We start from the raw sequence: 26,162 nt of genomic DNA, 5'->3' as shown, positions 1-26,162 counted from the left end.
CCCCACCCCCACCTACTACCTAAAACACATGCACACACACACTTTACATTTACAGTAGTGAGCTCTGAATGCAATTTGTCAGGCGGTGTCTGGCAAGTCTCTCTCACCAGTATGGAAAACGGAATGTACTGTTGGTTTTATCCAAAACCCATTAATAACGTTTCTGCCCCTGAACAGAATGAGGCATAAAATGTAAACAAAAAAGGCAAACAGTCAGACAGCTTCCATGCCGACTCACTAGCTATGAATTTCTCTTGACGCTGTTGCTGTTAAAAAACAATTCTTCACCAAATATGTTTGAGTTCATTTAAGGTTCCATTTCAGACGTGATGTGACGCATGTCTGCAATGATTAATATTTTGTTTAACATGATTTTCCCACATAAAAAGTTTTTTAAACTCCCAACTCCACTTCCCATCTGGATCTGGCCTCGTGCTCACAGACAGTATAATAAATAGTGGACAAAGCATCCGTGATGTCACCCATAGGTTACTGAGGAGCCATCTTGAAGCTCACAGTATGTTGGTTCTGCTCAGCGCCATCTTGGCAGTGCGTGATTCAGATAACTCGCAGCTAATCAAAAACATGGGCAAAGAGGTGGAGCGTGGGTGGAGTTGAGGCGGCCAAATGAAGTGGCTACCTAGCTTCTAGCCATCTGTGGCAAAAAAAAAAAGGTAAAGGCAGAATAAGTAAGAGTTGTCTGTTGCTGTTCGTAAACACACCTGAAAGAAAGCTGATTTATTTAATCTCATTCCCACAATGTCCAATAACCACGTTTTGGGCTGGCAAAATGTCATGAGCACAGCAAATACTTCGCGACACACTGGTGGGTCTTGGATGATGATTGAGAGGAATTATTTTTTATATGCGTCTCTACATTGTTTTTGGGAAAATCCTGACGTTCGGGTTAGGGGAAGATCACAGTTTAGGTCAAAATGATCACTCTTGCAAAATCATTAGTGGGTCTGGGATGACGATGAAAGTGCACATCAAGATGGCGAGCATTAGAAGAAACATCAGAGAGATTCAGCCATACATGGAGTCTATTATGAACCAAAGTTGGCGAGTAGTACACGTATCATAGGAAGTGTAGTTAGTTTGCTTGATTGTAGCTGGCAATGGCTGACCATCTAATGCTAACTCTTGCACCTTGTACTGATAAGCCTGCTCTGTGCTGAAAGTTTCAGGTTGCTTGGCCTGCAGTTGTATATTGGACAACCATTGACTTTCTAATTTGTTATGTACTAAATCTATCTTGTCCAGGATATAGCTGAATCTTACATTTTAGTAAAGTACAGACATGTCCCCCTTTAGTAGAGGGACATGAAAAGTTCATATGTCAGTACAATCAAATTCAGACACTTTAGAGGATATAATCATAAAAAACACATTTTTGAGTGAAGGGAATCTTTAAAAATACACAGGAAAATGGATGTCAAATAGAGTGAGAATAAATTAAATTCCACCTACTATGTAGCCTCGTGGTTGCCTGGACAGGTCATGTAGGGCACATAGGCTGCGATGGACTGGATCTGCCTCATGAACTCATCACCAATCCTGGCATTGTCCTGGAACAATTTCATTCAGCCGTTTAACATGACGCCAGATTTTCCCGTTACACAACAATGTCTCATTTTTCTCCATTTACCAATATTCAGCCAAATTAGTTTTGAGAACTATGAGTCCATTTTCCAGACAGCTTAAAGGAATGTATCATCAGCACTACCAAACAAACCTCAGTGAAACCAGAGGCGTTTTTTTCTACAGAGTTTTTAAAAACATAACACTGCGGTTCATGGCTGCACTGATGCTACTTCTACCTGCCACAGCCATTTATGACCTTTCAGACAAAATTCTCTGTTTTTCTATTTATAATATCAGTGAAGCCGCAGGATGTACTTGCACATTCCAGCTTAAGACACAGCTTGAATGAATTATGGCTATTAATTTTTGCTGCAGTCTGCTGATTGCATTTAGCGTTTCTCCACATTGGGAAATAAAGGGTACACATAATACAGGAACTCCTTTCAGGAAAAATGATACAACCATCCAACACAAGGTTATGTCCGCTAGGTATCAAAGATGACAGTTGGGAGGTTTTCAGATGAGCAAAAATGTTATTGGGACTTAGGATTTGGGGTTTTGAATGGAGCTATTTTATTCAAGAAATACTTGGGTGACATAACCCTAACTCTCATCTTTCACCACGGGCTTAAGGCATTTCACAGTAACGCTAATCATAAGCAGTGTGTCTCAACCACAGCTGAGAGCCTTTTTATGCACTGATAATAAATAGTGGTGAGTCTTGGGACAGGCACAGTAGAGAAAGGTGGTTTATCTCATCTGTCACTGTGGAATTAATGGAATATCAGTGAGGCTTTAAGACTATATGCTATTGGTGAAAGAAGTTTGCTGTCAGTGACCTTAACTAGGCACAAGTGTGAACAGAGTTCATGATATCAAAAAAAGGAGAATGAAATACCTCATGCATATCGTAGGCAAAGTCCCCTGTAAAACAAAAAAAATCTACATATTAGAATAAATCTTTTTAAGATTTTTACCCTCCTACCAGCAGTTCAAGAAATAGTCCTTAGATGTAATCTATACACTTAAGTACATGGACATAAATTGTCATTTTTTTCCTAATAGTCAGCATGGTGTTCAAAGTAGTAATGTTAAATATAAAGCCAGAACCAGCAGGCAGTTAGATTAGCTTAGCATGAAGACTGGAAACAGCAAACCAGGCTATGTTCAAAAATAAATCAACATGACAAACAGCAACATGTATCTTGTTTGTTTAATCTCTACACAAGGCAAAATGTATACCAGGAAATGACAATTTGCAAATTTACGGGGTTACATGCAGCAATATATCATTTAATGAGCTTTGTTAATACTAGTATTTTTTTTTTTCTTTTCAAAAGGGACAATTGAATCTGGAATCAATTTTCTCCTGTTCTGTAGTGTATTTGTCCCTCTAGAATTTTTGGGTATGAATTGCAGAGTTTTGGAGATATTGGCTGTAGGGCTTTCTGTCTTCTCTCCAATATAATGAGGATAAATGACACAAGCCATGAGAAGCTCAAAGCAACAAAAAATACATTTGAAAAATTCAAAACCAGTGTCTCTTTCCAAAAATCATCTACCGGATTTCTTTCTTTCTAGAAAGTAGTTGTAGTAGATTCTACTACAGAAAGAAAATAGTTCCTACATGAAACTGCTCACAAACAAGGTCTGGGGAATATTTTGAGCAGCCAGGTTACGATTTTTGGAAAGAGACACTGGTCTTGAATTGTTGTATTGTTGTACTGTATTTTTGGTGCTTTGACCGCCACAGGACTTGTCATTTACTCCCATTATACTGGAGAAAACGCAGAAATCTGTATGGCCGATATTTCCAGAGCTCTGCAAATCACACCAAAAAGATCTAGATGGATAAACAGCTCTACAGGCCAGGGGAAAAAACATGTTACATTTGATTTTGTGGTGAACTGCCCCTTTAACTTTGGACAGAGCTACACTAGCTGTTACTCACTTCTTGTCCTCATGCTAAGTTAATTGGCTTCTAGCTCTAGCTCGATAGTTGGCATATTTAGTGTACAGTCATGAGAGTGGTATCAATCTTCTCTCGGAAAGAAAAAACATGAGCAAGTTTCCAGAAATGCCAAACTATTCACTTAATAAATGACCAGTGGACTGTGGTTAACCTCAAGCAAAAGTTTATCGTTTTATGAGGCATTCAAAGAATTATATTCTCTGTAAACTTGTAAAGCGACTATAAAATAGTGTTTAAGTGGGTTCATTTGACAAGCCAACAAAAGGAAAAGAAAAATTAAACTATTCTTTTATTCTCTGGCATGAAATCGAGACAGGGGACAAAAGTGGGAGGGCCAAATATTCAATCAGATTTTTGGGCAAACAAATTTTGACATGACACAGATGACACCCGTATTCTGTTTAGATTCTACTCCCCACCTATTCACAGCAAGCAAGTGACCAGCATTCAACCCATACTGTCCAAAAACAAAACACACAAATGATGAATAGGTACCATTACACTGATTACAGTAATTACCATCATGATATATTACCTCTTCACTAGACATCTGTGTTGTGCCAGGTATCTATGCATGACTAATGCTTTAAACCACAGCTGATAAAGCTTAAAGCTAGAGTAAGACAGGAATTCCAGGAGCATTCTGTGTTATTATTTGTTGGCATTCTCTCTCCACAAGGTTAATTTTATATTTAATATTGCTAAAGCTACGGCACGCTAGTTGCACAGGAATGGCACAGAAAGTGCAGCCAAAATTTCCAAATACTAACAAGATAACTCAACAGTCACTTTCATTATTTGTTGTTTGCATTCATTATGACAATGAAGAGGATTTGAATCATCACCAGTCCAGCATTCTTGTTTTTTTCTGTGTCACTAAGTGTACAGTTAAATTACAGTTGTACATTACAGAGTGGTTGGTAAACAAGTTTCAGCTTTCGTTTTTTATCTGTGTCATTGTACACAGCCATGTAACTGCATGACAGGCTGTAAAATTTACAAATCGAGTCTCTAAATCCACAAACCACAAAACTAACAGTAATGGAAGCTGAGATGCGTGACAGAAACACAGGGCAGCGTGATGCGCCGCTGACTGGCTGTTATTGTTATTGTCAGTGTTTGACAACATTATGGAGAGGATCACAATGGCGACAAAAAAAATAAATAAATAAATAAATAGTAAGATACACTTTGTTTAACCAGAAACAGCTGTTTAATTGCTCTCATCAAACTCACCAGAATCCTACTGCATCATCAGCAGCTTCATTCAAAATTTACAGAAACTAAATAAAACTCACCAAAAACATCTTAGTTTGTCTCTCCATTGTCCAAACAATGACTAACTCTGGTTTGGTTGAAATAAATCCTTAATTCATGGTGTAAAGGAGTGTGCAGCACGGGTGATGCTGGACAGGTCTGTAGTGGTAGTGGATGTAGTGTAATGGTAAAACATATTCATGTAGGCTCATATAGGAATTTAGTGTGGCGCACTGAACTGTCAAAAAAAAAAAAGACAAATCATCAAATATTTGTATAGGATGGCCAAATCTATTTTGACTAAACAAAATCTTAGTCAGGGACAGCCCTATAATAATGTTAGGTGTTTTCTTTCATGTGAATGAGACATAAGGTAGTTGAATGTAGTCAGGCAGTGCACGTTGCTGTGTTTTGGGGGAGTGGCTTTGGAGGGAGGCCTGAAGAAAGGGGTTGGGATTTTTTTGGTTGGAAAAATCTACCTCACTCTTGCTGGTTTCACAAAGTTATCAGCCGGTTTTCATGCTTCTTTACCGCTTTTACAGCACGGACAGTTAATATTTCTGTCAGTGTGGAGCTCACCTATGTGCAGGATGACATCATACATGCCAAGCTGTGTTTCCTTTTGCAGCCGAGCCAGAGACTGAGGGTTCTCGTTGCCCAGGTCTCCATACAGAGCAAACCTGGGACTGAAACTGGTGCTCTCATTCAGAGCAGTGAAGGAGAACACGTCGCTCCAGCCCTCATCACTCCCACAGTGGTAGACTGAAATTATAGAAGAGACAAAAAACATGTTTATAAGGAGAAGCATTCTATCAAAGTGGCAGTCAGTGATATTAAAGGGAAAATTCACAACTTTTATGTAGATGTCTAACAATGTTGATGGTAAATGTAGTCAACTGAAGCAATAAATTCTTCTGTGCATGTTAGGGTGACCCAGAAAGCTAAGTTCATCTGCTTGTGGGGGCAGTGCTTACATGTACCAGGATGCATTGCATGCGAGCTTCAGACACCCACGCCCATAGCGTTTGTGTTGCCCAAAACATAACCTTAGGCGACAGAAACACACATCCAGCATAGAGCTGCAAATATTAGTCAATTAATCAATTAGTTTATAATTATATCTATAAACTACTAACTATTTTTATGATGAATCAATTGTTCTGTGTCATTTTTTAAGAAAAAATATTCAAATTCTCTGATTCCAGGTTCTCAAATGTGAATATTTACAGTAAACTGAATATCTTTGGGGTGTGGACAAAACAAGACTTTTGAGGACAGTCACCTTGGGCATTTAGAGACAGCGGTCAACATTTGTGGCTATTTTCTGACATTTTATGGACCAAACAACTAATTGATTAATCGATAAAATGACTGACAGATGAATAAATAATAACAATAATTGTTAGTTGCAGCCCTAATCTAGCATGCCCTCAAGCTACCCAGAGGCAAAGACTAGAAATCCAAGTTAAAATAGCCTGTAGTTCTTCCTTATCATCCAGTCACATCACTGTGATATCACTGGATGTAGGAAAAACAAAGAGATTTTGTGGCAGGAGAATTTACCATCAACATGATAAGATATCCACATAAAAACAGATGAATTTTCCAATTTCCACTCACCATAAGTAGCAGCAGGTTTGAGGCCTGTGAGAGCGACCCTGTGGATGAACATCTTCCTCTTCTCCTGTCCCGAGTCCACAAACAGAGTGGCATCACCTTTGGCGCTCATCTCAAAGAGCCGACCCCCCTGAAGGCCATACTCCACCTTGCTCTCTGTCTTATTGAAGGTGGTCCAGGTCACCACCATAGAACCTGGAACTCCTGTGAAGCAAAGCCCAATTATTGGAATCGTGATGTAGACTGATCTGACAGAACAACTGGATTCACTTACCAATGCATTTATAAAAGCCAAGAGATGCTTATGTAAAGGCTGACTCTGCACCAGAGCGGCGCTTTTGATCTTGCCGCTGGCAAGATACAACCATCGGAAAGCTGAGTTAAGCTGATGACTGGCCAGGTACTCATTTCATCAAGACATCAACTCATTTAAAGAATACCATGTTTCACCTTCATACAGAATGAACGAAGGAACATTTATGCTGCACAGACTGTCTGAACCAAGGGTAACATCAGCGGACTCCTTAACAGGACATGTTGTTGTTGCAGGAAATAAACGTTAGAGTTTCATCAGGGCCTTAGGCCATAGAATGAAACATACTCACTTTATTTAAAGGGATAGTTCAGATTATTTGAAGTATGAAGTACTTATCCAAAGTAGATGGCAGTCCGGTTTGGAGAAGCAGAGAGGAGTACCAGCATGGAAGTTAAATAACGTACTGCTATGAACTGGGTCAGCAGCAAAATATATTTTAGCCATATAAAAAAAAATTTCACTATATTTAGAATATTTTCACTGCTTTACCTTGCTGTCAGACACACTTTTCTGATGGGAAATTGGCAATATATAAGCCAAATATTGCTCTCTCCGAAGCAAGCAGATTCCTTAAGCAAAAGCAGTAATTTTACTAACACAGGAGTTGCTTGTCTACCGCTGCCTTGATCAGTTAGTTTGTTTTGTGTTATTGTGTGACATAGTTTAGATTCATTGAAGTCACACAATGACAAAACAAAGCAACAGATTGAGGCAGCAGCAGTCCAGCAGCTCCCATGTCCTGCAAGGTAAAATTACTGATTTTTCCAGTAGTTTGGTTGCTTTGGAGAGGATGATATTTGGTTTATATAACGGTGCTTTCCCATTACCAAAGGCTGACAGAGATCAAGGTGAAGTGGTGAAAATATTCTTAATATAGCATACACTTTAAGTAATATTGTTTTTTTAGGTGGACTAAAGTGGCTAAAATCGATTTTGCTGCTGACTCTCTCGACAGCAGTTTATTGCTTAACGTCTGTGCTGGTACTCATCTCTGCCTCTCCAAAACTGGGATCATGCTAACAGGCATCTACCGCATACAAAACCACTTCAAAAACTCTCAACTATCTCTTTGACATCAAGATAACTGAAGGTGACTTTGAACTGCAGTGAGACTTGTTGCAGAGCTACAGAACAGGAACAAAACGTTCAGCTTTCTAACTACACCAGTGCTTTCAATCATCACATTATTGAGTGATTTGTACAAAACATCTGTAAAGCTGCAATCCATATGACGTGCATACTGGTTTTTATTACAAAGGATAAAATTGTACCCCTAAATGAAAACACGTGAGGCTGATGGAGACAGTTCAAACACTTACCTGGATAAGAGAGGTGCACCTGCTCTGGCTGGGTCCAAATGGGAGGAACACCATGCACCAACAGGGGCGCGAGGCTTAACAGGACACAAGCAGCACGAACAGGCTCCATTTTAACACTGGACTACAGGAAGAGAAGCCTGGTTAAAGTAGCAACACACACCCAGTGAATAAAACAATTGTGTCACATGATGGTAAAAGCTTTTATGCTAAACATCACATGACACAAGTTTACTGATATAAATCCAAGTGGATCAATGCGTCTCTTTTGAAATGTGCACAGTACAGCCTTAAAATAACCTACCTGACCTTAGTGGCAGCTTACACAGTGCTCAGTGGCAGCAACATACACACACACAGACTGTGTTTTGGCCTCTGATGAGAACCTCTTCATCAGTCAACCCGGATGATGAAACTGCAGAAGTAAAACAGCCAAGTCAGCGAGAACAAAGTGGAAAGAGATGATCTGTCAATAAAAAGCAGCTGATGTTGTTTTTCATTGTGCATTCAGGGAAGTTGCTGCTGTCAAAGTGAGCTCAAGTACAGCAGGGATTATGGCCCACAAGCCACAGCTTGCCTCAGATCAATAAAGTGCTAAGGCAAACAGCTGATATGCCTCACTGATCAGGATAAAGACACTGTCAGGGTCATGGCTCACAAAGGCAAAAGCATGTACAAGTTTCATTAGAGCCATAACACTATACCAGCTGATCTCATTTATCAGTTATTGCAGCTACCTGCCTCTATAGGGCAGAGAAATTTGGCAGTAACAGATTACATGTGATTGGGATTAAATAATAAACCCAGATTACATTAGAAAAAATGTGTAATTAGATTATAGCAGGGGTCAGTAGAGACATTATTGGCCAAAAATAAATTTAAAAAATAAATAAGTCTGGAGGTGCAATTATTAGGCCGTGGTCACACACGCAGGAGAATGCAGGTGAGTGGCCATTGTCTGCCGAGATGAACATCACACACGTTTGCTCTTGGTCGAGACTACGACTCCACCTTATCAAAATTCACCAAAGTTGAACTCCCTGTGAAAAAAAGCCACACATTTCCATGTGTGACCGCAGCCACAGACTATTAAATGACCACCAGCAAAATTCAGCAGTAAAGGTGGCGAGCCGTAGATGTAGGTTATGAAGCACATTTTATTTGACAAAATATTAAAACACTGTTTTTATGTATTTGTAAATATTTTATGTGTATGCTATGTATTGTATGTATAGGCTGTATACTTTTACAATTGGAGAATGTAAGACTCAGTTTAGGCCTACAACAACAAAGAAAATTAAATGTTGCTTGCTAACCCCCTGCATTAAAGTAACATGGTCAAGGATTATTTGACTATAGTTCTGATTACATCTTGAAAGTATGTCAATTTTTAAATTATGAAACATTTTATATGTTAACCAATGCTCCACTAACCCATGAAAAGCATAGGTGCATTTTATTTGGTTTGGAAAAGAATGAGAAAAGAAGAATATTTGAGGCTGCCTCCTTTTTTTAGTATTAGATAAAATATAAAACATTTGAATTTGAAGTAATCCAAAGTATGCAAATGAAAAAAAAAATGACCCAATGGATTTAAAAGTAATCTAACCCAACATTACCTCTCTAGTTTGTTTGTCAGTGAGATCAGCTGACTAGGAGCATGACTTACAAACACAAGTCCACAACACTGGTTTAACGATGTGTTTGGTTTTAAAATTTTGCTCCTTTTATATCTCAATAATAGTCGCTAGAGGGTGCACAGTGCACAAACTGCATTATGAATGGGATGTTTTATTCTCTCTTACTGGGCGGTTGATACTGAAATCAGTTGAAATGTGATTAGCAAGTTGGCAGTCGCCTAAAAGAATCAAAGGTTTAACTCTATTGTCGCTGCTTAGAAAAGAAAGGTGAGTACACCACTGAGGACAAGTTAACGCTATTTGTTTCACTTCATGTGTCGTCAAGCAGTTATGATTTGCTGTGAAGGTCAGAGACTATTTCCCAGACCACTGCTCGAATCGTTGAATCATGCTAACAAACTGTGTTGTCTTGTTAGCTTTTAGCTGGCTATTTCTGACCACAGTTAACTAATTTACCAGCGTTACAACAATGTTGCGAAACGTGTTGTGCGGAAGAGAAAGCCCTTTTATTTAGTCTCTAAACAACACTTACCGGTTAAAGATAACGAATAAGGCTCAAGCTTAAACACTGTCTGACCAGAATAAGTTAGCTAAATGTTAGAAAAACACTCACAACAAAACTCAGCTGTTGGCACGGGATCTTCCTGACTACGTCATCGCACCAATGCCCTCGTGGATTGTGGGAAATTGTGTTTTAATATGTTTAGCTTGGAGAACCGTTTTCTTTTCTTTTAAACATCTCACAAAATGCCACCTAAAGATGGTGGACTACAAGTGCCACGGAATTAGTAACAAAGCATTTGTACAATGAAAAAAAAAAAGGTTTGAGCAAATCAAATAGCTTACAGGAAAAATAAAATGGAAATACGAATAGGAAATGAAAATTGGCCTTTCTATTTACTGATTAAACTCTGCATTCTAAATTAAGTTTGTGAAAACAGTTTCTTGATTTTTGGTTTTAAACTGAATTTTTAAATTCCAACATTAATTTCTGAATTAATTACTTTAATTTTAATGATGCACTTATTGACTGGTTTCTGGCTTCTGTAAATCTCTTTTTTATTAGTATTTATTGATGAATTTAACATTCATGAATAATAATTTGTATTCCTCTATTTTATTGCAAATAAAATTATCACATGATGAATTATTTTGTAATTTGTTGTATTTGTTTATAGATAAGTAAATTACTTTATAAACCCATTTATTGATGCATATTTTTATTACTCTTTCTTTGTTTATTTATTTCTATTTTGTGATCCTTCATACCTAAAGACAAACAAAATACATGAATGCATGAAATACGTGAATGTGAATACCGTGAAAATAGATTTAGAGACATGAACTTTATCTTTCTCCAGGTCTAATGGACTCCACCAGTCAGGACGGAGAGTGCCAATATTTTGAACATGCCCTACAGCAGGATGCAACCCAGTACAGAGTGACATATCCTCAGAGAAACACAAAACAGGTGACTTTGATGACACATTATAACACACAAATTTATTTTCAGTGTGCTTGTAACTGTGTTATTAATCACCATTCAAAATGTATTTATATATGCAGATGGATTATGATAAAAATGAGGAGTTCAACAGAAAGAGGTATGTCATGCATGTTTGTGGGTAAATTACAGCACGTGCATCATGTATTTTGTCTTTCAACATAATGTCTTACACTGCACACTGCCCAGGTATCCAGTGAGTCGCTCTGGCAACAACCCAGGCAGGGTGAAGCGGGTTGTGTCATGCAAAAGGAAGACCCATCACCTGATGGTGGCTCGGAGGAAGCAGCTTGGGACTGGGAGGACTTGCGATGCTGCAAACAAGGAGAATGAGATGAACTGCATGCAGGACGTGCAACAGGAGATATTCGACATGGACCCCTGGGAGTTTCCACTAAATGTCAATAACAACCACAAGACTGGTAGAACTGGTTCCGAACAGACAGACTACTGTACACTCACTGAGGTCAGACATACTGTCACAGACTATATTTCTGTTTCGTGTGTTGTGGTTTTATTTTAATGTCATTTTAATATGCAAACGTATCTGAATCTAACACTGTTTTTCAGCTCACAAGAGATCATAGCACAATGACGGATGTGCTCTTTGCAAGAAATCTGAGACTGAAAGTTTCTTTAACATTGTGGCAAAGAAACGTTGGAGAGCTGCTGACATACTTTCTGAGGTACGTAAATGTACTGTGTAGCTGATGTTCAAAATGTAACTGCAGTATGTTCACAATAGCAGGATGTGTTGTCTGTGGCTGTGGTTCATTTTGTATTGTGTTTAGACCCCCAGTTGCTAAATGGCAGTGCTGTTATCTATTTTCAGTGTTCTGACTGCCTAGAAAGTAAACTTTTGTACCATGACAGTTTTGTGAATATTAGATTTTGAAAAAGCTATGCATGTGTATCACATGATCACATGGTTACAATATTGCAACATATCACAATATACTGAATTGTAACTGCTGTATTGTGATATGTATCATGTCATATTAGACATTTCTCACATTAGAAATGTAACAAATTGTTGTTGTTTCTAGCATCGACAAACTCCTTGAACTCTGCGTCATGCTGGTTCTTTAGCTGTTTTATTAAATTGCTTGTGTTGAAATGGGTAATTTTTGTAAAGTGGGATTGGGTATAGTGGTATCAGAGTAGTTCGAGTATTGGTGCAAACATTATTAGACTGACATTTATGTAACAGGTTAATATGGTACCAAAAACAAAGGATTTTCATGAGAAAACACATTTAACACAAGATAGCAACAAGGCAAACTATTTACTAATAGTGTAGTAATATATTCATAACAATATGATAACCTGCTAACAGTAAAATGGTTATATCAATGCAATATTTGGATTAAAAACGGTCATATGGTGATGGGATAATAGCCTGATAATAATGAGGTAATATAGGTTGATATCATTAACAACATTATAGGCTACTATTAGCATAATGTCTTCAAACTCCTTGTAAGTCAATAATAGTAATTGCAGTACTGTAATGCTGAAATTCATTCTCCCTTATGTTTCACACATTCCCTTTTGTATGAAGCTAATACTGGACAATTAGTGCTGAAACTTGTTGCCTGGAAACATTTGTGGTAGTTCTTATGTAATAACCATGAATCAGGGCTGCAAAATGCTAAACTACCTGTTTCTGTGTAATTTGATGATATTTTTCACTGTATTTACACAGAATCCAAGACATTGGTGTGTTTGTTGATTTTCTCCCACTGATAAGCAAAAGGTGAGCAAGCTGAAGTTTGCAAAAGTTTGAGAAACACTGGTCACAAGTGAAGTAAATGTTACTTGAATCTAATTTTCTCTGCAGCATTGTTGAGGATTCCTCCAGGATCACCATCGGCTGTTGTGTCGACCTGTTTCCTTTGGTTAAGAAAGTCCTCGCCAAACCATACGAAGAGTGAGTATTCCTGCTTTAATGATCTGTTTTGTTTTTGCAAAACAATGAAACATCATGCACATAGATGAACAGACAGTATGTAGCAAGATAATTGCTGTAGAACAGGGGTTTTATATGTTTTTGAGGCCATGGACTCCTTATCTGACAGAGAAACAGAGTAGGAACCCCTTACTACATAGGTGGATTTTATTAAAAAATAATAATAATAACCATAATAAAAACTTGCTGTAACTTTGAGGACCCCCTGTTGAGGATTACTGCTGTACAGAATAGCAAAAGACTAAACGTCTTTGATTCCCACAGGTATCTTATTGTTGGTTTGAAGTGGATAAATTCAGTTCTGAAAAACTGGCGTGAGGAACTAAGAGCAAGTGGCTATAGTGGATCAACTAAAACTACATCAGACAAGTAAGTGTCGCTGTGTTTTATGAGCTGTGAAATACTTAAAAGGGACAGTTCAGCCTGAAATCAATAACACATAGTGCTATTTATCCATCTTTATTGTTTTGATGTGAGTTGCTGAGTTTTTGAAATATTGCTTGTGGTGCTCAAAGCACCAAAACATAGATTTGAAAAACTTTTTACAAAACGCAGAGGGAAGCATGCGTCTGCCCATGGATGAGCGGCTCGTGCTCATGACAGCGTGGGATGTAAACATTCATGGCGTCCTCCTTGGCTGAGCTGTTGATGTTAGCAGCACTGAGGTATCTAGGGCAGTATTAAGGCTGGCTCAACAGCAGTTATCTTCAAAACTCATCAACTCACACCAAAACAATCAAGATGGATAATTAGCAGGTGAACTGTCCCTTCAAAGAGATAAAAAGTAGTATATATCCAAGCAACATTTTATTCTTAAGACACAGTGAATAAAATAAAATTATGCCAGTAAATAATCAAAAATCTGTAATCAACCCAACTGTGTGTTCTGTCACTCTCTCACAGTGTGTAGATCAGAACAAACAGCTGTTGTGGTAAAGTATTTTTATTACTTTCTTACAGAAATTTTCAGGTCTTTAATCAGCAGTTACTGGAGCTGTGGCATCAGGAACCTTTACTGAAATCTACTCCAGGAGCTGCTGGAGAGATGGCAAAGGTCAGTGCTGCATGTATGAATAAATAATTACCGTCACTGTCATTAATGACTTTGAATTCTCTTATACAAAAAATGTATTAGTCTTACATACATCGTCTTTGTCCCTCAGGTCATTGATTCCTTCCTGTCTCAGCTTACTTGACGGCAATGAAGAGCCAGATAACAACTCATTCTCCCCATGAAACCCCAAAAGAAGAATCCTCAGTGGAATCATGAGATTGGAGCGGCTGTTGTTTCCACAGAGACGTGCCTTTTAGCCTGTACTCTGCCTGTCCTGAGGTGTGTCTCTAGAGGTCGACGTATTTATTGGTCTGCAGAGGAACTTGAACAAAACTACTGAGAGTGTGCAATATAAATTGTCTTTTCATTGACTGAGTAGGATGAGGTAATTATGAATTATGAAGATTTTCATCTCTGTTTCAGTTTGTGACAGAATGTTTCATAAATGTAAGAAATCATGAGAAATCAATCAATTGTTTCATTGGTGATGAATAAAGTTTGTATTTAAAATTTAAAGTTTGTGGTACTGAAATTAACATTTGTTACAACCAAATATTGTTAGGCAAGTTACTTAGGAAGTGTAATAAGTTATTTTCTCCTTATTACTTCTTTAAACCGTAACACTATTGCTTTACTTATTATGTGGTATCAAAAGTAATTAGTTACATTACTTGTTATGTTACTATATTACTTTTGTATCTTGTCGGCAACCTTTTTGTGCTCCAAAGTTTGAACTATTGATCCACTGAACTGTTAACACCCAGAAAACTTGTCAGCTGTGGTGAAAACAAAGTAACCAAACAAACTCTAAGCAATGGCAATATTTTCACTCGTGAAAGTATGTCTCTTGCTATACCTCATCCTCTATCCTTTGTTTAGTTTTTCGGCAAACAGCTGACGTGACCTGCCCTGACATGCCGCTCGTACAACTCAAGTTAAAGTACTTTAACTCAAGTTAAGGTACAGTTGGGTGAAACAACAGGTTGGGAAATAAGCCGCTTGATCACCAGCAACACATTTCAGATGAAAAATTCAGCCTCATCTGGACTTCAACCTCATTCAGTCCTTAAGTGATTTAAGTCAGTCAGAGAATTTGGTTTACATAGCTCATATCTCTCCATTTACATGTGGGTTTATCTCACTTGACACAGATAAGTGTAGGACTGGTGTCATTGTGTTGTGAACCTGAGGCTGAAGTCCAGCTGTGACTGGGCAGGAGACACTGAAAGGATTTCAGTGAACTCTGAATCTGAACTCTGCGGTTGACTGCTGGTGCTTTTCATTCAGTCACTGTAGACTAATACAGCAGGAGTGTGGGAAAGGTTTGGAGAAAGAGAACAACATATATCTGTCACCTCCTACAGCTCCCTCCACTGAAGGTAAGTACTTTGTTCTTACTTTTCAAGATATCTTCCATTTCTTTTCTTCAGGTTTTTGTGTGTTCTTTATTAACGTCATTACAGGTCACGCTGTGAATGAAAGGTTGTGCATAAGATTGTTGTTACCATGTCATGGTATGACAATAAAGTACCTTGAATCCTTGAATCCTTGAATGACACCTATCATGAACTTGAAGAAGTCTTTATGAACGTTCATTACAGTGGTAATGCAAAGTTGACATTGTTTCAAATATCTTTGATCTGTCTTTTCTTTGCTATGGCAACTTGACATTAATCAAGCCAGTAATGTCTTTGTTTTGACAACTTGATATTAACCAAGACAAAAATGTCATTCTTATGACAACTTGACATTAATCTGTATTTCAGTAATTCTCCTTGGTACTGCACTCTGTCATCAAACTGGCCTTACAACAAATAATATCATCTTTATGACAAGTCCACATGGTACAATTTCAGATAAGGTCAAGGGAATTATTCATTACACTGTTTAAAAAAAAAAGCATTGGACAGCATAATAAAACTGAATGACATCTTATTGACAAGTCGAATATGCACCACTTTACTTGAGGTTAACAAAAACATCAACTACAACTGTTATAATCATGCCATGAGGGCCAGTGTCAAAACAAACCGCATATTTTAGTGTAATGTTAAAACATAAAGCTAAATGGTTTCATTGTCACATTGAACAAATGACATTTACTGTAATGACAAGTCAACATAAATACTCATAAAGCCTCCTTCATGTTCATGACAGGCATCACGACTTGGTTATGACAGTGTCATGACAGTCTTATGCGCACACCCTTTCAAATAAAGTGTTGCTGTTTGCTGATTTCAATCAAAAGCTTACACGGCGTTATAATTGACTAAACACTGTTGGTCTGACAGCAGAGGAAAGTGAGAGATGAAGTGTTTGAGATGCTGGCTGCCACCAGCGGCCCTGCTGCTGCTGCTCAGTGTGGCTGGAGCTGACATGGAGCATCTCCAAGCTGAGAACCTGAATCTTATTTCCCCAGATGAGCATAACTTGGTCCTGAACCCTGGAATGAAAGGTATTTTATTCTCAGTTTGACTTTTCTTTTTGCTGTTTATCTCAGTAATGTGCTTTGTTTGTTGTTGTAGGGGAACAAAAATGTTTTTGTTTTTAAATATTGTATTATCTTTAACTGGGATTAACAAATTCTGTGGGCATGGGTCAAATTCCAGGCTGTCGACCCAAATTGCTTAGTAACTCATTGATGATAAATGTTATGTCCCGTGAGGTAATTTGTCTATCTTAGTGAGATAGTTTATCTGAAAAACAATTGTAATAGTTTGGCAGTTGATCAAGGTTTTATGATGTTTAACTAGGAGACATTGCGCAACACTGTTGTTTTGCTGTTGTTGTCAATGTAATGACTGAAATTGCTGTTTTTCTTGATGTAGCTTTTGACACTACTACTGAGAGTGATAAAGTTGGATCTTTTCAAATTGCACACAGGGAATTTCTAGGGAATAGTGCAGCATTTTTTGGAATTTTGGAACTTCTTATGAGTTACATGAGAAACCTGATATCACCATCATGTCTGTGTGTTAAATATGAAGCTTCAGCTAGGCACTTGTTGGCTTGCTTAGCACAAAGACTGGAAAAAAAGGGTTTCATGCTAAGCTAAGCTAATCAGTTGCTGTCTATGTACAAAGGTAACAAAATCTCCATACAGTAACTCTAAGCTAACAATGACCATTTATACAGTATCTTGTTTAAACAACATAATCAGTACATAAACATAAACCATAAAACCAGGAAGTGTCATTACTTTGGGTTTTTATAATGACTAGCAAACTAAATGTAATGTCTTAATTAATGAGCTTAAGAGATGCTAGTAGTGGAATATTGTTACCTTTCGACAGATTCAAGCTTTTTCCCTCTGTTTCTGATCTCTGTGCTAAGATAAGCTAAGCTAACAGTCTCATGGCTGTTCAGAGGCTATTTAATGGACAGAAAGGAGAGTAGTGTCAACTGTCAAACCATTCATTTTACAGAAGAAAAATGAATTTAATGAATTAATGAATTTGAACATTTTCTTGTCTACATTGTGAAACATATCAATACATGTCAGAGGAAAAAAGGATGATATAAAGGCCCTAATTGCACTACTATGTAGTGTTTGATTTTTTGGCGGTACCCTCGAGTCAGTCAAGTGACTGACATCACTTTAGCATCAGATAGACAGAAATCTGAGCTACGGAAATATCTACCTCAGCCCACCCATCTCATCATACTCACCAACAGTCTGCCACCCTCACCAACGTGCTAAAATAAGAGTGCAATTTCCCATTGCTAATTCACAGTTATGGCTGATATATTAATTTGATCAACAGTGCTGCCCAGAGACTGCCATGAAATGCTGATGGCCTCTTCAGGCAAGGCCAGAGACGGGGTGTACCTGATCCGACCAGGGGACTCCCCCATCGTGGCCTATTGTGCCATGCAGGAGGGAGGCTGGACTGTGGTGCAGCATATCACTGTCAACAGCAGCATAAATTTCGATCGTACCTGGGCTGAGTACAAGCTTGGCTTTGGGGATGTAACTGGTGATCACTGGCTTGGGAATGAATACCTTCATCAGCTCACCCGAGGCCCCGGGCACTATAAACTGGGAGTAAAACTAGTGGACCGAGATGCCATCACTAAGACGGGCGAATATGATCCATTCCTGGTGGAGGATGAATCATCAGCATTCAGGCTGAGGCTAGGGTTGTTCCAGGGCACAGCTATAGACGCTCTGACCCTTGACACAGAGAACTACCTGCATGACAACCAAAGATTCACCACGAAAGACAGAGACAACGACAACTACTTCCAAAATTGTGCTAAGCTGGAGTTTCAGGGGGTGCCAGGAGGAGGCTGGTGGTACGACGCCTGTGCGGGCGCCAACCTCAATCGCAGGAATGTCATCTACTGGCAAAAGGACTGCAACAAAGAGCGACTGTGCAAGTATGCATGGATGATGGTGAGACCTTCAGACACAGTTAAACTGGTTCCTAGTGGAGAATGCAAGAAGGATGAGCTATAAGGACACCAATCACCATATTTATATGGCAGCCCTTTTCCTCTGATATGATGCTCGGGGTGAGAATGCTCAAATTTTGATGTATTCCAGGCTGCAAGTTGTATAAACGTGGAGAATCTAACAAATCATTACCATTTCACTCCTTCTTGATTGATCAGCAGCTGTAAAGTTAATAGATGGTAAAAATCGTGTGGGACATCTGGCCATATTTCAAGGTAAAACATTAGCATTCAACTTTTTCCTAGCTGACACTACCAACATCATTACTGCCACACAAAATACACACTACAAAAGGGTTTAAAACAGACTTTTGTGTTGGATGTATCTGTATGAACATTGCACAGAAATGTGTGTTCCAGCGAGCAAAATGTCACATCATTTTTTTTTTCTGAGTTTGGGTGAAAAGACAGCAAAACAGCTAGCTAATGTTACATTGCAAGCTTGATCACATCCAGTGCATTTTACTTAAGGCTTAAATGAATGTGCACTGATAGTTTAGAATTAATTTACCTATCATGTCATGTAACACTATCAAACCAACGCTGGGAAAAGACTGAGTGCTAATGTGACAGTATGCTACAGTAGATAATCGGTTATCAAATATGTTGTTTTAATGTGAAATATGACTCAATGTCCCTCCAGATTTTCATAATTCATTGTCTTTTATGTTGCTTATCAATTAGAGAACGGTGAAATGATAACAGTTTGTTAGATTCCCTATGCTTATACAACTTCAGCATTCTGAAACACAACACTATGACATTTGTGCTTTCCACCCTGAGTTTCCTTCAGAGGAAAAAAGTCACCACATTAATATTATGAATTCTTAGGATGTCTGATACTGACCGACACTGGATTTGGCAGCTATTGAGAGCAAAGAGTTTAGTTTTTTTCCCTTTAGGTTTTCTGTTCAACAAACATTACGGTAGGCTACATCAGTGATATTGTCTGTAATAGCATATTAACCTGGACACCTAATTCACAACATTTTATTCAGAAATGCATGGACATGATCACAAAATACTGAAAAGAACAAAAAAAAATCACAAACTTGAAACACAGTATAAAAATGCAGTACAATTTTAGCTCTAGCTTTGTTTCCATGATACAACATGTCAATACATGAAGCAAAGCATCTTGTTCATTCCCCAAATTGCAAGTGCAGATTTCTGGTTTGTCACAGTTACAAAAAAGTGTTTCATGACAGTATAGCTTGTGACACAAGTAAAACATCTTTTGCATGTCATCTGCCATCCATTGCTTACAGAAAATTTTACAAACAGCATTTTTTTGTTTTTTGCCACAGTACGTTACAAGTTTGCCAGAAATACAATGAAGATATGATGACATGTTGATTTAGCTACAGTAGTTCAGAGAAAACAAATACTGTATATCAATACTCAAAGAAAAAGAAAATATCCTGAGGATGAAGAGTAATAAACAGACGATAATAAACAATGTGTGCTCTTAAATTCCTCCACACTATTCCTGTTGTAAACAGTGACATTGTTTAGAAGGTTTGTCATGTAGTTTGAGTAAAATGACTTTTAAGTTTGTGTGGGTTGTAGTCTAGACCAGTTGGGTTCCGTTTGGGGTTATTTCTTAATTATTTAAATTAAATTTATTGAATCATCACGCTTTATTTTTCACTGAGATTTCATAGGGCAGAAAATGCAGAACATGTAATGTGAAAACAATTAAGCTGAAACTATAATCACACATCTGACAAATGACATTGGCACATGTGAAAAGGCTTCGATTATCATCAAGTTACAATCTTGACTTAGCAAGCAGATTCTGACATCAGGACGACATACATTAGCCCTTGAAAATAAAATAGCAATTCCAAATTGTGCATCCTCAATACAAACACAGTACTTACACAATTCAACATATCTGCATGTGTGTCAGGGTTGGGTACCAAAGTATTTTTAAGAGTATCGATCAAATTACATCAGTACTACTGAGTACTGATTCACATTTAATCAATTGGTGCCAAATTTCAGTACCTGGGAGCGCATCTGGGCATGAGAGTAATAGACATTAACAGTATAGAAAAAAAGAGAGAGAGCGACGATACCCCTGCAGCTTGTTCAAGTCACAATACGTCAGTTTTTCAGAACTCGATACAGATAACACTTGCTACAATAGCTGTAATACCAAAGCTGGCCAGGTCAATACGTCTAACCAAACACAAAACACAAAACTAACGAGTGCACTGTAGCCTGAAAGTCCCCTACAGCAGCTATGGCTAACGTTAGCATGTCTGCAGCCATGTGAACCTTAACAAATTTGTTGACGTCTTAAGGGGATTATATTAGCTACTTGGATAAGTTGCTGTTGGAGATAACCATGATGGGTTTTTTTCACTTTCTTGATTGATTTTACTAGCATTAGTGAACACTCAGCCACTGGCTGCATCTGGAATTCCCAATTAGATGTTATGCTTTTTAGTCTTATAATTAGTAGTATTATTAGCATGTCCAAAACCTTGGTATGAAACCAGTATTCATGAACTGCATGGCTATTAATAAGAGAACATTACAGTATGCAAGAACTACAGTAATAACAGCAATAACAACATAACAGGAAGGACATCACATGTGCTTCCTTCCTAGACTTAAATAACAGCATTAAATGCCCTTGAGACAGACTGACAGGCTGCAGGTACGGAATTAATTATAAATAATATTGCTGAGACTGAGAAGTTTGGACTCATTCTTTACAACTAAAATTACATTTTTGTAATCACAGAGAGAGCAAAGTACTGATTAAAGGTACCACTGGGCACCAGTACCGAATTTGAAATGTTAGTATCGTTTCAAATGTGAGCAGTACCCAACCCTAATATGTGTTACATTTTGTGTGCAAGAGTATCAGCTTGGAGGAGGATTCTGGCATTTTCACTATATAGTGTAAATTATTAGATTGGAGCGATTTTACCATGATCTCTGGATATCAAATTGTGCATCTTTAATACAAATACAGTACAATATGAAACAATCTGTGTGTTACTTTACGGCATTGGGGTAAAATACTGGCATTTTTAATATTTTAGAATCTATTTACAGTGTCACTAATTATTTTGGGACAATTTTATAATTTTCTTCCATTTCCAAAGTTTGAGCAGTATTTAATATACACTATAGCAGACCTACTGATTAATGAGCAACACTAGAAATTGCACCAGCTCCTTGGTATAGTATTTTTTACTTTTGATATCACCTCATATGTAGAGGTTCATAAAGCCAAGACTATTAATACAAACATATAACTTACAGCCATCATCATACACCATCTTTAAAAAATAATAGTTCATGTCAGTTTGGAGCTGACCACAGGGTTTTGTCCATACCAGTATAGTTTCTCTTCGATCCTTTTCTTCTTCCACTGGCAAAGTAAGAGCATACGGAAGGTCTTTTGAAAAGTCTTGTTACAAAGGGCATAGCACATGGGGTTGACAGTGCTGTTAACGTAACACAGCCAGTAGCCCAGATGCCAGAGTGAAAGGGGAATGCAGTCCGAGCAGAAAGTGGAAATAAGCACCATAATGTTATATGGCGTCCATGTTAGGATGAAGGCCAGCAAGATAGCACTGAGAGTCTGCGCTGCCTTCCTCTCCTTGATCAGCACCATCCTCTTCCTCTTGGTGATCTGGTTCTTCAGCGTGGCATCTATGGGCTTAGCCGTCGACGAGGTGGATGGAACGCTCATGGACTCGGCTGAGGAGAATGTTGACGGCGCCATCTTGGTGTCTCCGTTTTTGCTGTGGTGCTCCACATGAGCGTCTTTGGCCACAGGCTTGAACTTGTAGGACACACACTTGCTGTTCTTCTGAGAGTTGCTCTTGGGTGGTGTCTGGAAGAAGCTGTCCTCGTCGTAGCTGCTGAGCTGCTCGCTCTCGCTGCCCACTCCGCTCTTAATGGTCTCACAAGCCTGGTTCCTGAAGGGGGGCTGGAAGCCACCTGGAGACACAGGCCTGTCCTCATCCTCGGAGGAGGCGTAACTGTTGAAGGTAGTCAGCTGACCAGCTTTGGACCACTCGTCATTGGTGGTAGCTGCTGATTTGGCAGCATTGCTTCTGCTGGAGGACGACCATGAAGCTTGATTCCTGTCATGTGAAGTTGACCTTAATTTACAGCTAAAACATGATCTGATAATGGTCTTCTGAGGCTGGGTGACCCCAGGCTCTGTGGGATAGTTAATCCCCTGCAGCTCCGCCAGATCTTTGGTCCTTTTCTCTGTCTCTTTGTAGATTCGACAGTATAGGATGGTCATGACTGATACAGGGATATAAAAGGCAGCAATCGCTGTCCCAAATGTTATCACAGGCTCAGAGAAAAACTGGATCTGGCATTGCCTCTCAGGGACAGTCCTTTTCCCTACAAAGTATTGCCAGCAGAGGATAGGGGGGGCCCACAGAATAAGGGACACCAGCCAGGCCAAACCTATCATGATCCCAGCTCGTTTGGGAGTCCGTTTGGCCCTGTAGGTTAGAGGTCTGGTGATGGAGAAATATCTGTCAAAACTGATCACCAACAGGTTCATGACTGAGGCGTTACTGGCCACGTAGTCCACTGCCAGCCACAGGTCACAGGCGAGGTTCCCTAAGGCCCAGTAGCCCATCAGTATATAAGAGGTATACAGGTTCATAGAGAAAACACCTATGATGAGGTCAGCAGCTGCAAGACTCAGCAGGTAGTAATTATTTACCGTCTTTAGCTGGCTGTTCACTTTAAATGAGAGCATCACCAGGACATTTCCCACGATAGTGATGAGACTGACTATAGCTGACACAGTTGCAATGGTGATCACCTCCCAGAGACTGTGAGTAACCAGGTGGATATCCATCGTACTGGTATTTACAGTGGAGTTCAGTATGCTATCTCCTTCCATGGTCTTCTTGTGTTTATTAGCATCCAACCATGATGAGAGTGTGTTGATTTGTCATTTTCAGGAAGATCTCCTGGAAAGAAAAGAAAAAACATTTTTTTTTTATCCAAAAAAGTTCCATTTATGGCCACTAGATGCTATTAATTCAGGATGCTGAGCGACAATAATCACACTTGGCCTCACAGTAAGGAGCAAAATATACAATCTTAATGGGTTGCTCTTTAAAACTAAAAGTAAAATCTGTTTTTCACACGTCCTTCACAGATGATAGTATTAGTGAATTATATAAGTTAAGTTAGCAGTGAAGGCATTGTTTCCTCTATTATTTGTTGATTGCATGTACTGCAAAAAAACATCATTAAGCTGTTGTCTTCACGTGTTTCACATAGTTAGAGCAAGCTCATGTGAATATACCCATATGGAGTGTTTTAGGCAATCTCTACCAACATCTGTGGCACATTTCAAGAATCCAGGTCATTACATAATTTAATTCCTTGTGCTAAATCTGTGCTGTTATATTAATAGTGCAAAAACTCAGTTTATAGTTCAGTAGGATGGACATTTTTCTCTGATAACATGAATGAAAATATGGGAAATAATTCTGTTGTGTGCACCTTGTGTTCCATTATAACATTTCTGCTAATGCATCAGATGGTAATAAATGGATGATAAATAAAAGTGTGTCCACCAATTGCAAATGTCACAGGTGTGTAGATGCAAACATATTTGAAATATATCTGTTTGTATTAACTCCAGTTCACCCGGGCTGCACTATCAGAGGAATATGAGTGAGTGAAAATGAGAGGGTGAGTAAATCAGAGTATCCATGACAAGACATTATGATCACTGTACCTCTGTGAACGGTTGCACCCATTGAAATACAATCTCCAACATTTGTTTCTCCAACATTTGTATCTCCTGAGACTTTGGTGCACTCTAAGGGAGCCAGCACGGTACATTCAGCCATGAAATTTGTTGAAAGCGTATGAAATGACAGATGCAGTCTGACAGTGCCCAAATTGAGGTTGGTGAAACATACAAATGTGCCTATATTTCAAACTCACTGCCAACTAATTTGTCAGCCACGCATCGAATTCCCATTTCTACAGTGTATATTTCATTCTCAAGAGTGATAGCACTAAAATAATAAAATAAGCAAACATCTTCTGTGTGTGTAGCTTGTGCAATTCCCTACAGTCCTGCAATATACTCATTTCTCTGCAGTAATTTAGTCTGTGGGATCTGTCATAGAAACAGAAGTGCCTATGCGGTCATTTACTTCTTTAAAGCACTGCTTTAACTCTTGAGGTTCAGATAACTTTATGTTTCCAAAGCCCAACACAAAGGCACATGTACAGTATATAGCAGCAGTACATTCACTCATATTTTCTGGTCTTTCTTAATAAAGTTTTCTCAGAAGTGGTGAAAAACCCTGTCTGTCTCTCTCTCTTAGTCACTAGCCAATGCACACTTTTTAAACACTGTTGTTATAGACAATTATGTCACATCCATTGTCACTGCAGTTGTCTATTTTTTTTTAATTTTTTTATTGATAGATACCATCAAGGAGGTACAGCACTAACAGGTAAGACCGTGCACCAATAGAGGGCAGCACACACCCTCCTTCACACATGGTCCCTTCTCTCTCGGGTTAGAGCAGTGGTGTGCATGCACATTTCATCCCCAGGTACAATCGATCGTGGCTAAGGGGCTACCCATGCCAACCTGGATCTGTGCGTTTGAAATGAGCCCAAAGGAAATTTCTATGGCTTGATGCCTCGCCTTTCATGACCCACAAATGCATGATGGTACCATGTGGTCTTGCCTTGAAGGTTTTTTTTTTTTTTTTTTTTATCAAATGTGTGGAAGCAGCATTAAATCCCCTGGGTTTCTGTAGATGTGTATATGCAGATGGATGATTATTCTCTGTGGGGAAAGCACAGATTCATTCAGATACAGCTACAGTTTGAGGCTGGTCTCTCTTCCACACTGTCAGTCGAAATAGTAAGTTCTCACTCCCTCCTTCCAGCTTTCCAAAGAGGATGCTTATCAGCCAACTGGACCCTACGGCATTGGTATTTTCAACCATGCTCTGCTTAAAATTAGGGAATTTTCAGTGCCATGTTACAGCTGAGCATCTGTGTCCGTATGACCTTCCAAGTTTTAAATGTTCCCGTCCTCTAGAATGACTGCTTACTATTGAAAATGACCCATACACCAGCAGTGGCTCAGATCCACCACCAGGGAGGCAAAGACTGTTTGGCTCTCAATGTGGAGCTGTGGAACTCAGGCAGATCACCTCCACAGAGAAAACAGCCCATGAAGGTTGTAGCAATTGAATGCCTGGGTCCAGACCTTCCAATCTGCTCACTCCGCTGACTCTGCCATTCTCTGAAGGGAGGCTAATGAGTTTACAGTTCAGTTTGATATCAGGCTAAGCAACTGTACCTTCAGACCGTCAGCCGGAGCCGGCAAATGGGTGTGGAGCACTGGCACTTATGTGGGCAGAGAAACAGCTTTATGTGTTCCAACCTCAGTCAGTCTAATCTCACATAACATTGCCATAGAGAAACAGGGCAAGCAG

At 38.9% G+C, this 26,162-nt stretch overlaps 4 protein-coding genes across 12 annotated transcripts in view; 2 read left to right on the top strand and 2 right to left on the bottom strand.

Moving 5' to 3' along the window:
- The window catches only part of acp7 (acid phosphatase 7, tartrate resistant (putative)), a 68,933-nt gene extending 58,563 nt beyond the window's left edge, over nt 1-10,370 (bottom strand). For 4 of the 9 annotated variants that reach the window (XM_084742127.1, XM_084742136.1, XM_084742134.1 and 1 more), the window contains exons 1-7: nt 10,316-10,370; nt 8,367-8,477; nt 8,066-8,186; nt 6,434-6,634; nt 5,393-5,575; nt 2,483-2,508; nt 1,471-1,568 (exon numbers count right to left, since the gene is read on the bottom strand). In XM_084742127.1, the coding sequence (XP_084598253.1) occupies nt 1,471-1,568; nt 2,483-2,508; nt 5,393-5,575; nt 6,434-6,634; nt 8,066-8,174 (617 nt within the window). In that variant the 5' untranslated portion in view covers nt 8,175-8,186; nt 8,367-8,477; nt 10,316-10,370. Of the gene's footprint in view, nt 1-1,470; nt 1,569-2,482; nt 2,509-5,392; nt 5,576-6,433; nt 6,635-8,065; nt 8,203-8,366; nt 8,478-10,234 lie in introns of all 9 variants that reach the window. The other 5 variants (XM_084742130.1, XM_084742133.1, XM_084742129.1 and 2 more) reach the window with 5 other exon arrangements.
- The window catches only part of LOC146310619 (KATNB1-like protein 1), a 52,258-nt gene extending 37,513 nt beyond the window's left edge, over nt 1-14,745 (top strand). The window contains exons 3-11 of the mRNA XM_084742137.1: nt 11,064-11,173; nt 11,269-11,306; nt 11,396-11,672; nt 11,777-11,892; nt 12,912-12,962; nt 13,047-13,136; nt 13,440-13,544; nt 14,136-14,229; nt 14,339-14,745. Coding sequence (XP_084598263.1) covers nt 11,064-11,173; nt 11,269-11,306; nt 11,396-11,672; nt 11,777-11,892; nt 12,912-12,962; nt 13,047-13,136; nt 13,440-13,544; nt 14,136-14,229; nt 14,339-14,371 — 914 coding nt within the window. The 3' untranslated portion in view covers nt 14,372-14,745. The remainder of the gene's footprint in view (nt 1-11,063; nt 11,174-11,268; nt 11,307-11,395; nt 11,673-11,776; nt 11,893-12,911; nt 12,963-13,046; nt 13,137-13,439; nt 13,545-14,135; nt 14,230-14,338) is intronic.
- Nucleotides 14,746-16,481: 1,736 nt separating this feature from the next.
- Nucleotides 16,482-20,404, top strand: LOC146310618 (fibrinogen-like protein 1-like protein). The gene is made up of 2 exons (XM_084742518.1): nt 16,482-16,684; nt 17,994-20,404. Exons 1-2 carry the CDS (start codon nt 16,537-16,539, stop codon nt 18,686-18,688), a joined length of 843 nt encoding a protein of 280 aa, XP_084598644.1. The 5' UTR covers nt 16,482-16,536; the 3' UTR covers nt 18,689-20,404.
- Nucleotides 20,405-20,922: 518 nt separating this feature from the next.
- On the bottom strand, nt 20,923-24,809 carry chrm5a (cholinergic receptor, muscarinic 5a). The gene has a single exon (XM_084742517.1). It carries the CDS (start codon nt 23,579-23,581, stop codon nt 22,001-22,003), a length of 1,581 nt encoding a protein of 526 aa, XP_084598643.1. The 5' UTR covers nt 23,582-24,809; the 3' UTR covers nt 20,923-22,000.
- Between the last annotated feature and the right edge of the window lie 1,353 nt (nt 24,810-26,162).

The sequence above is a fragment of the Lutjanus erythropterus genome, chromosome 18 (genome assembly GCF_056507025.1).
Source record: "Lutjanus erythropterus isolate fLutEry1 chromosome 18, fLutEry1.hap2, whole genome shotgun sequence".
Taxonomy (NCBI): Eukaryota; Metazoa; Chordata; class Actinopteri; order Lutjaniformes; family Lutjanidae; genus Lutjanus; species Lutjanus erythropterus.
The sequence above is the reverse complement of the archived record's forward strand: the minus strand, read 5'-3'. Positions and strand labels throughout refer to the sequence as shown.